Raw genomic sequence first — 11677 nt, forward strand, 5'->3', positions numbered from 1 at the left:
TTTTTATGGGGACTGTATAACCTCTTCTTCGTTCTTTGTTCTTCGCCGGCGGAGGACACAAAGTTTTCTATTGTTTTAAAAAAAAAATTTCGGGTTTGGGATGTTTTGATTTAATCGATTTGGTTTGGGATTTTTTCTTTTTGGGATGTTTTCTATTGATTTAATAGAAAAGTGTCGGGTTTTCTATTGTTTCTCACTTAATTTTTATTTCTTATTTTATTTTTGGTTGGGCTTTTGGTAATTTTAACATAATATTGTGTTATTCTAGTTTTTCCCTAAAAGAGGGTGTCAATCTAGCAATATTTTTTCAAATTTGTGTCAATCTGGTCCATTTTCACTAAAAAAATAGAAGTGAAGTAGTACTCCGGATTTTAGAATGTAACTAGGGAAAAGATTTAAGATATGTTTTATACATCCAATTTTGTGATTAATCACCTCCAGTGGTAAAAAAAGAAAATTCAATTTCCCCGCAAGTAAAGCAAAAACCACTGGAAACAAATTTCAAATCTTTCTGAGAATCTAATTACTGCCTCATGTTTTTTTAACGGTAAATGTGTAACTTTCCCTCCCTTCTTCCACATATAAGTAGAACTTGGAAACCAACTCAGATTTAGCAATTGATATTCTAAAAAAATCCAAAAAAAATCTCCGGGAAAAAAAGAAAGAATGTGGAATGGATCGAATTATTCAAACAAGATGAAGAAGTATGTCGTGTTAGGCGTCGCGGTTCTCATTATAGCAATGGTCATTTGTGTGGAGGCCGATGATGGCAGCATCCCGAGTAGAAAAACAGAAGAGATTCACCGTGAAAGCAAGCTGGTGATAACAAAGACTGCAGTGAGTATTATATGTGCCTCCACCGATTACAAAGAAGATTGCACATCGAGTCTCGCAACTGTGAGGTCGCCTGATCCCCGAAGTCTAATAAGAGGTGCGTTCGACCTGGCTATCTTGTCGATTCGAAGTGGAATCGACAGGGGGTTGATTGATCTAAAGAAAAGAGCGGATGCGGATATGCACACGAGGGAGGCGCTTAATACTTGCCGAGAGCTAATGGATGATGCAATTGATGATCTTCGAAAAACAAGGGATAGATTTAGGGGATTTTTGTTTACTAGATTGCCAGACTTTGTTGAGGATCTTTGTGTGTGGCTTAGCGGATCAATCACATACCAACAGACGTGCATTGATGGATTTGAAGGGATCGATAGCGAAGCGGCCATGATGATGGAGAGAGTCCTGAGGAAAGGGCAGCATCTAACTAGCAATGGCTTAGCCATTGCCTCAAATCTTGATAATTTATTGAAGGCTTTCCGTATTCCAATTCCATTTCTTGGGGTACGTACCTTCACGTCACACTTTATCAACCAACCTTCATTTCAGTATCATTCTTTAACTTTGTCCTACGAATGTGTAATACTAATACACACTGGATTTTATGTCTCCAACAGTCAAGGGGCAGACTCGGCATTTTGGGATCGCGTTCTTCGCAAGATGAATCGTTGGGTTCTTCCCAAGACCCGCCTCCAAGTTTGGATTCTGAAAATTCTCCAGCAACAATGGACTCTTCTGAGAATCCACCATCAAATAACAGACCGTTAGATTCTTCCGAGACTCGGCCGTTGGAATCTTCCCAAACTTCTCCTCAAAACTCGACTTCTTCCGAGAATCAACCACTGGCTTCTTCCGACATTCCTTCTCAAAAATCAACTTCTACCGAGAGTCGACCATTGGGTCCTCCTCAGAACTCAGATTCTTCCATAACTGGACCGTTGGATCCTCTGCGAAAATTAAATCCCCTTAGAAAATTTGATTCTTCAAACGATCGACACTTATCAGAGGAAGGAGAGTTCCCACCATGGGTGACACTGCATTCGCGGAGGCTTCTTGCACGTAGACCTACAAATAGTATCAGAGCGAACGTTGTTGTTGCAAAGGATGGGAGTGGTAAGTGCAAGACTATTGCACAAGCATTGGCAATGGTACCAATGAAAAACAAAAGGAAGTTTGTGATTCACATAAAGCAAGGTGTCTACAAGGAAACAGTAGAGGTAACCAAAAAAATGCTTAACGTCATGTTCGTCGGAGACGGACCAACCAAGACGATTATCACTGGAGACATTGCCTTCTTACCAAACCGAGTTGGCACCTTCCGCACTGCCACCGTTGGTAAATTTATATATAACATTTTACATATATAGGTGTTAATATAATTTATCTATTATTGATTTAATCTAAACTATCAAAAAGATTTATTAAAAAAAAAATCCACAGTAAGTTTGATGAATGAGTTGATTCTTATATATATTTTTGATGGTGTTTGAAGCGGTGAATGGGGACTATTTCATGGCAAAGGACATAGGGTTCGAGAACACGGCAGGAGCAGCACGCCATCAAGCAGTCGCACTCCGAGTTTCGGCAGATTTTGCCGTGTTTTTTAACTGTCATATGAATGGTTACCAAGACACGCTTTACGTCCATACCCATCGTCAATTCTACCGCGATTGCCGCATCTCTGGCACCATTGATTTTCGTCTTTGGTGATGCTAAGGCAGTTTTTCAGAACTGCGTATTTGTCATCCGCCGTCCCATGGATAACCAACAATGTATCGTCACAGCCCAAGGACGAAAAGACCGGCGTGAGACGACTGGAATTGTTATCCACAATAGTCGTATAATCGGTGATGCGTCATATCTTCCCGTCAAAGCCAAGTAACTATAATTAATATTTAGTCAAGTGCTCTAACCATGTATGATTTTTTTAAAGAACCGTTGTTTATATGGACCTATATTTATATACAGGAACAGAGCATTTTTGGGACGGCCATGGAAGGAGTATTCGAGGACAATCATAATGAACACAGAGATTGATGATGTGATAGACCCAGAAGGTTGGTTGAAATGGAACGAGACGTTTGCACTCAACACGTTGTACTACACTGAGTACCGCAACAGAGGTCGTGGTTCGGGTCAGGCTCGCCGGGTTAAGTGGAGAGGTATCCGACGGATCTCTCCTAGAGCCGCAAGGGAGTTCTCCCCAGGGAATTTCCTACGTGGCAACACATGGATCCCACAAACGCGTATACCGTACAATGCTAACTGAGCATACATGTCATTATATCATCTCACTCTTTCTTATGGTAAAGTGGTTTGTGTAATTGTGGTTTAATTTGTAGTGTATATAAATCTGGAGAAACAAGATTTGTATATAGTTTTTTTTTTTGGTGGGAAAGTATATAATATAGGTGACAAAAAATAGTGCTTTTTTATATTTGTATTTATTGAAAATGTTTTTTTTCTTCTAATTTTATTATTACGATGCAAATTGTAGAATTAAGAGAATATGTGTGTGTGTCTTATTAAACAACGGCGTTACAACGTCTATATACACGACTCAATCTCTGAGAAACCCTACACAAGACTTGCCGAGCAAGTTATACACATTAGACACAAACCGCAGCCCATATGCGGCCCAATACTCCCCCTCAAGTTGGAGGAGGAAGTGAAACGAGACCCAACTTGGACATGAGAAGGGTAAACTGTTGAAAACCAAGAGCTTTTGTCAATATGTCGGCCAGTTGATCTTCGGAGCGAACATGGGCTGTCGAGATAACACCATCCTGAATAGCGTCGCGTACAAAATGACAATCCCGTTCGATGTGCTTTGTACGTTCGTGAAAGATGGGATTTGCCGCAATGTGTAAAGCAGCTTTGTTGTCACAAAACAACCTCGTCGGAGCGTGTTGTGGGAACCCAAAATCTTCAAGAAGCTGACGCAACCAAATAATTTCCTTCAAAGCATCGGCCATGGAGCGGTATTCCGCCTCTGCCGAAGAACGAGAAACCGCCTTTTGCTTCTGAGTTTTCCATGAAATAGGACAGCCACCTAAAAACATAAAGTATGCACTAAGAGAGCGACGGGTTAAAGGACAGGTACCCCAATCTGCGTCACAATATGCCGTGAGAGTGAGATCTGTATCAGCTCGCAATAAAATGCCGTGACCAATGGAGCCTTTAAGATAACGAACCACCTGTAACGCAGCATCCCAATGTGCCTCACGAGGAGCTTTCATAAACTGAGACAAGATGTGTATAGGATAAGTAAGCTCCGGACGAGTAACCTTTAAATAAATTAAACGACCAACGAGTCGCCGGTAGCGCATGGGATCCGATAGAAGAGGACTGGAGTCAAGACCAAGTTTATGGTTCTGATCCATAGGAAGCTTAGAAGGCATGGCCGCTTGGAGTCCGGATTCCGCGACGATATCAAGCAAATACTTGCGTTGAGATAAGAAAATACCTTCCGTACTACGAGCAACTTCAATACCAAGAAAATACTTAAGCTTCCCTAAATCCTTCATGTGAAAACACCGGCTCAAATACTCCTTAAACTGGGTCAAAGACGGTAAGTGATTACCACAAATAATAATATCGTCGACGTAAACAAGAACACGCAAGTCTACATCACCTCTGGTCATAGTGAACAAGGAATAATCTGCATAAGATTCCTCAAAACCATATTCCAACAAAGCATTCGCCAACTTAGCAAACCAACACCTCGGTGCTTGCTTAAGACCATACAAAGATTTATGTAAACGACAAACTTTATTTGGATATTTGTGACGGAAACCCATAGGCAATTGCATGTACACTTCTTCTTCAAGATCTCCGTGAAGAAACGCATTATGCACATCCATCTGATGAACCTCCCATCCTTTAGATGAAATAATTTGCATGAGACCTCGAACTGTAGACATTTTAGCAACAGGAGCAAAAGTCTCCTCAAAATCACGGCCAGCCACTTGTCTATTGCCAAGAACCACAAGACGAGCTTTATATCGCTCAATAGACCCATCCGTATTATACTTGATTTTATACACCCATTTGTTTCCAAGAGCTTTCTTTCCGGGAGGTAAATCGACAATGCTCATTGTATTGTTAAGCTCGAGTGCATCGACTTCACTAACCATGGCATTATTCCACCGTTCGTCTTGCACAGCATCGCTAAAACAAGAGGGTTCCATACCCGTAGTAACAGCTGCAAGAAAAGCACGATGCGGAGAAGAGAACAAATCATCAGCAATATAGTGCGTGAGAGGATACTTTGTGTTACCTGAACCCGTAGACGAGGACTCGATAATGAGAGGAGAGGGGAGAGCGTGATGGGTATTATCAGCAACACAAGCGGAATATGTGACGTAACCGGTTAATCTGGTTGATGGAAACTTTGCTCTTTTCCCTTTGCCTAAATCGTCATCCTCATCGGGAGAAGTAGCAGCAACGACAGTAGATGGACCAGCGTCAACAACAGCAGGTGTAGGAGATTCTCGAACAATAGCAACATCATCATCACAAACAACGACATCGTCGGAGGGCCGTGAGTTGATAGTAGAAGATTCATCACGTAGCGGAAGCGGAGAAAATGGAACCAGATCACGACAAACGTTAGAGGGAGAGACTTCCTCAGGTTCGTGAGTCACCGGTGGAGTGGTAGTCGGAGAAGCAGAGTCTAAAGTCACGGAGCTACTACTCCCCCTGTCACCGGAACCGGGTTGGAATTCCCAATCACCATCGGTGAGAACCGGTAGTTCCGTAATAGACATTGACACATCAGGCTTTTGTAAATATGGAAACACGGTCTTGTGAAACACCACATCTCGAGAGACCAAAAATTCATTGGTTGTCAAGTCATAAACCCTCCAACCTTTCTTGCCAAAAGGGTAACCAACAAATATACAGTGACGACTCCGCGAGCCAAACTTGTCCTTATCGCGAGCGCGCAAATGTGTATGACAAGAAGAACCAAATACACGCAACTGGCCATAGTCTGGTTTGATACCGGTTAAAACCTCATAGGGTGATCGTCCCTTATGTAGCTTGGAAGGAGTGCGATTAATAACATATGCAGCAGTAAGAACAGCCTCTCCCCAGAAGAAAACCGGCAAACCAGCTTGAAATAACAGAGATCGAGCAACGTTAAGAATGTGACGGTGTTTACGCTCAACACGACCATTCTGTTGAGGTGTACCAACGCAAGAGGTCTGGTGGATAATCCCTTGACTTGCAAAAAACTTTCCCAAACAAATAAACTCTGTACCGTTATCACTACGCACCATCTTGACTTTCTTATCAAACTGACGTTCGGAATAAGCACAAAAATTTTCTATCACCCGTCGTACTTCAGACTTGGCAATAAGAAGATGCGTCCAAACAGAACGGGAAAAATCATCAACTATCGTTAAAAAATAAACAGCTCCACAAGAAGAAGCAACACGGTATGGTCCCCAAACATCAACATGGATTAATTCAAAACACTCTGTTGTCTTATTGATACTATCATAAAAAACATCACGAGTTTGCTTAGCCCGATAACAAACGTCACAAGGACGAGGACTAGCACAATTTGAAATACCAGAAAAAACGGGTAATGAAGAAAGAACAGAAAACGCCGGATGGCCCAACCGCTGATGCCACAAAGTCTGATCAACCGAAGCCGCCACACGAGTCACATTAGTAGTTGCCACATCCGTTAAATAGTAGACCCCATCACGCTCTTCACCGGCTCCAATCAGGGTCCTCGTGAAACGGTCCTGTAAAACACAAAGAGTATCGGTAAATAACGCAAAACAATTCTTCATTTGCTTGAGAATCTTCGAAACCGATATTAGAGAACAGTTTAAGTTGGGAACATAAAGAACATCCAACAAGGATACACGATCCGTGAGATGGAGAATGCCTTTACGATTTGAAAACGTAACACTACCATCAGCAAACCCAACCGAGCAAGATGGTGTGTCAACCAAATCAGTAAGAAGAGAAATATTTCCCGTCATGTGATGAGAGGCGCCTGTGTCAATGATCACATCGCCAGGAATCTTACCAGAGAGCTTATCGGGATTGCTTTTCATCTTTTCGAGAGCAACCAAGGAAAGAGCTTTCCACTGTTCAGGAGAAAAATCAGAGAGAGTGACGTTAGGACTGGTAGTATAGGCAGCAACAGCTTGACCACGTCCACGACCAGCTCCTCTACCACGACCGCGAGCAGCAGCAGAACCTCGGCCGCTGTTCCGAACGTTACGTTCGGTATACCATTCCGGATATCCAACCAATTGCCAACAAAACGCCTTTTCATGACCAGTGCGACCACAATGAGAACAGAGCAAACTACGCTCCCGACCTGAAGTTTCCACACGTGGATCCCCACTGATCGGAGCAGAAGAAAGAGAGTCACGTCGAGCAACAAAACCAACAGCATCCTGCTGTTGTTCACGAGACCGAGCCGCCAAGATCCTCTGTTCTTCACGGATAACTCGTGAGTAAGCTTGATCCAAAGCGGGAGAAGGATCAGCATCAATAATCGAATGAATCACATTCGCAAACTTTGTTTCGTCAAGACCCATGACAAACTGATTCACCTTCTCCTCTTCTCTCTCTGCGGCAATCGTTGTGTAAACACCACAAGTACAACCATCACAAGAACACACCGGAAGAGGTTTGTAAGTGTATAGCTCATCCCACAAAGCTGCAAGCTTCCCGTAATAATCAATTACGGACTGTCCCTCCTGGCGACAAAGAGCGATTTGAGAACGAAGATGATTAACGCGTACTTTGTTCCCAACCGAGAAACGTTTGCGCAAATTTTCCCAAAGATCACGAGCACTAGTGTGATATGAAACTGTGGAGCGTACACGAGGTGTGATCGAGGTACGTAACCACCCAACAACCATGGAATTGACCGAAGTCCATGATTCCAAATCAGAGCTATCTGCTCCGGGTCTCTTCAAGGAACCGTCAATAAAACCAGTCTTCTTCTTCGCACGAAGAGCATTGAGCATCTCCGAAGCCCATTCGTTGTAGTTGTCTCCGGTTAAAGTAACAACGGAGATCATAGCGCCAGGGTTGTCCGTTGAAGACGTAGAGTATGAAGCCATCACCGTGTTTTCTCCGCCTGTTGAACCAACGGCGGCGAGAGCTCCGGATGTCGTAACAGATTGTGTTCCTTGTGTAGTCATGTCGTGAAAAGTTTAGAAAGAAAAAAACAAAGGCACCAAATAACGAGAACGAAACAAAGAGAAACAAAGAAATCTCCACACACGAGATTTGAAAAAAAACCAATGATCAACTGATCAAACAAAGGGTAAACAGAAGAAAGAAGGAAAAAATACAGAGATCAACTGATCGAGAGAAAAATTTGAGAGAAAAAAATTGAGAAACGAAAGTTTAGGTTTCAGGATTTTGCTCTGATACCATGTAGAATTAAGAGAATATGTGTGTGTGTCTTATTAAACAACGGCGTTACAACGTTTATATACACGACTCAATCTCTGAGAAACCCTACACAAGACTTGCCGAGCAAGTTATACACATTAGACACAAACCGCAGCCCATATGCGGCCCAATACAAATCAAAGGATAAAATTAAACTGTGTGAATCTTTCCCGTGTGGTGTTCCGACGTCGACACGATAGACCTAGAAAATAATGTTTAGGTGACTGTTAATTCGAAATTTTATTGTAAACCATTAGATTGACTATTACAAACGAGAGAGAATGAGGAAGAAGAAGTTTGTTAAAGATATTTTCTCATTCAATTAATCCAAAAATAGCTGTACAATTTGTGTTATATACAAGTATACTAAACCGAATACTAAACCGGTTAACTTATATTTACATCTAATCCAATAGTCCCCCTCAAGATGAGGCAAAAATGTTTTTAAGACTCATCTTGGACTTGAGATGTTCAAATTGTGGAAGGAAGAGAGGTTTAGTCAAAATGTCAGCTACTTGATCCTCAGTCCGAACATGTAGGAGTTTGATTTGTCCGCGATCCAGCTTTTCCCGAACTGTATGACAATCCACCTCAATATGTTTAGTCCTCTCGTGAAAAACTGGGTTTGTGGCTATGTAGATCGCTGCAGTGCTATCAGAGAAGAGAATCGGAACAGAGAAAGGACCAACTCGCAACTCACGAAGTAAAGTAGTGATCCACATCATCTCGCAGGTAGCCAAAGCAAGAGCTCGATACTCAGCTTCTGCAGAGGAGCGAGAAACAGTGTGTTGTTTCTTATAACGCTAGGAAATGAGTGACGAGCCAAGAAACATCATAAAACCAGTGGTTGAACGACGGTTATCTGGACAGTTAGCATAATCTGAATCTGCAAAAGCTTTCAATGTGAGGTCTGGTTCTGCAGAATAGAAAAGTCCCTGTCCAATAGTCCCTTTAATGTATTGAAGAACTTGATAAGCTGCTGTCAGATGAGATGTGCGTGGAGCAGAGGAGAACTGACACAACTTATTCACAGCAAAAGTGATGTCTGGACGAGTGATAGTGAGATACATCAAACGGCCTACAAGACTGCGATACATCGCTTTATCAGTCAAAATCATACCAGAAGTCCTAGAGAGATGTAGGTTTGGTACCATGGGTGTTGCGACGTCTTTGCAGGCTAACATGCCAGTAGAGGTCAGAAGTTCAAGGGCATATTTACGTTGACAAATAGATATGCCAGTAGAATTCCTAGCAATTTCAAGACCCAAGAAGTATTTTAAAGGACCAAGCTCCCTTAGCTTAAAACTCTGCTTCAAAGCTTCAGTTAACTGACTCGCACCTGATTCTGTAGTACTAGCAATAACTATGTCTTCAACATAAACCAACACAGCAACAAAATCATCTCCAAAAGTTTTAACAAACAGAGTGTGGTCGCCGTGACACTTTGCAAAGCCCAAAGACAAAAGAGAAGTAGAGAATTTCAAGAACCATTGTCGAGAAGCCTGTTTGAGACCATAAATGGACTTCTTCAACTTACAAACAGCATTCTTAGGCAAAGTGTCCCCCTTAATCTCAGCATACCCTTCTGGAAGTCGCATATATATATCTTCATCAAGATCTCCATTCAAGAAGGCATTTGAAATGTCAAGTTGATGTAGAAACCACTGTTTGGAAGCAGAAATCTTTAATAACAGTTTCACCGTAACCATCTTCGCAACTGGTGAAAAAGTTTCATTATAATCCAAACCCTCCTTTTGTGTGTAACCTTTAGCCACCAACCTGGCTTTATATCTTTCTAGAGTGCCATCTGCATAAAACTTCAAGGTAAAAACCCATTTGCAGCCAACAACTTTCTTACCAGGTGGAAGACTAGTCACATCCCAGGTATTTGTCCTCTCCATGGCTCCAATTTCCTTATCAACAGCCTCACACCATTCCTTGGATGCCTTTGCCTCTTTATATGAAGAGGGAATGGGAATCTTGGTAATATTATTAATATAAGCCAAGTAAGAAGGTGAAATGTTTGAATAAGATAAAAAGGAGGAAATAGGATGAGAGACCTAATTGTCAAGAGAATAACAATGATAATCGCTCAAATGAGCAGGAGGCTTACGAATCCTTTGAGAAGAAATTTGTAGTGGAGGAGAAGAAATGGAATCAGAATTTTGTGGAATTGAGATAGTATTACCAGGAGACAAAGAATCCATTGGTGTGAGAGTGTTGACAGGAACAATCTCCTTCTGAGAATATGTCAAGGGAAAAACACCTTCATGGAATTCAACATGCCTGGATATATAAATCATATGACTCTGCAAATCCAGTACTTTGTACCCTTTAAAACCTGCAGGATATCCCAAAAACACACATGCTCTCGACCGGGGTTCAAACTTGTGTCTTTGTTTTGGAGACGTTGAAGCATAACACAGGCAACCAAATGATCTGATGCGAGAATAGTCTGGTTGCTTACCCGTGAGCAGCTCATAAGGTTTTTTATTCGAGAGTAATTGCGATGGTGTTCGATTGATCAAAAACACTGCTGTCAGAACACAGTCTCCCCAATATTGCAGAGGAATATTTGATTGGAAGAGGAGTGATCGAGCAACATTGAGAATGTGTTGATGTTTACGCTCGACGACTGAGTTCTGTTCAGGTGTCTCCGGACAAGAGTGATAAGAAACTATGCCTCGTGACTGATAAAACTGAGTGAAAGCTAACTCTTTAGCATTATCTGATCTAACCGACTTCACTTTAACATTATATTGATTCTCAACTTGATTGATGAAAGCAGGGAAGACAGTCAGAACATCACTCTTGGCCTTAAGCAAATAAATCCATGTTGCTCTAGAATGATCATCAACAATGGTCAAAAAGTATTTATAACCTTCAACTGTTTCCACTGAAAATGGTCCCCAAACATCTATGTGTAACAACTCAAAAGTTGAATTACAAATGTTGTTCTCTGATATAAAAGATAACTTCTTCTGCTTAGCCAAGTGACAGACATGACAATAAGCAGGCTTCTTATTTTTGTGTCCTGTAGTTCCCAAAGCTTCAGAAATCACATCCAGTCTCGAGTAAGAAGGATGTCCAAGCCTCTTGTGCCACGTACTAATATCCACCACTGCATTCACTAGGATTGTTTCTGTATCGAGCACATAGAGCTTGCCAATTCGACGACCTTTACCAATCATCTCCCCCTTGGTAAGATCCTGTATTTCGCAACAAGTAGTATCAAAAATCACGCGAGAACCAAGATCTGAAGTCAAAGAACTGATACTGATGAGACTTAATCTGAATTCTGGGATAAACAAGACATTCGTGAGGAGTAAGTCTTTATTTAAACGAACCATTCCCACTCCACTGATCTTAACACACTGTCCTGTTGGCATGTTTACATAACTTTCCACAG

At 41.7% G+C, this 11677-nt stretch overlaps 2 protein-coding genes across 2 annotated transcripts; one reads left to right on the top strand and one right to left on the bottom strand.

Annotated features, from left to right (window-relative positions):
• LOC104732040 (putative pectinesterase/pectinesterase inhibitor 43) lies at nt 662-3159 on the top strand. Its single transcript, XM_010451566.1, is given in 5 exon segments — nt 662-1338; nt 1452-2169; nt 2327-2529; nt 2531-2712; nt 2803-3159. Coding segments are annotated over 5 exon segments (2076 nt in total). The 5' UTR covers nt 662-666; the 3' UTR covers nt 3104-3159.
• On the bottom strand, nt 3486-8012 carry LOC109127963. The gene is made up of 6 exons (XM_019233598.1): nt 6423-8012; nt 4796-6071; nt 4625-4714; nt 4122-4495; nt 3938-4055; nt 3486-3886 (listed from the first exon to the last, which is right to left on the bottom strand). The coding sequence occupies exons 1-6, from the start codon at nt 8010-8012 to the stop codon at nt 3486-3488; spliced, it is 3849 nt and encodes a 1282-aa protein (XP_019089143.1).

Source organism: Camelina sativa, chromosome 12, assembly GCF_000633955.1.
Source record: "Camelina sativa cultivar DH55 chromosome 12, Cs, whole genome shotgun sequence".
NCBI lineage: Eukaryota > Viridiplantae > Streptophyta > Magnoliopsida > Brassicales > Brassicaceae > Camelina > Camelina sativa.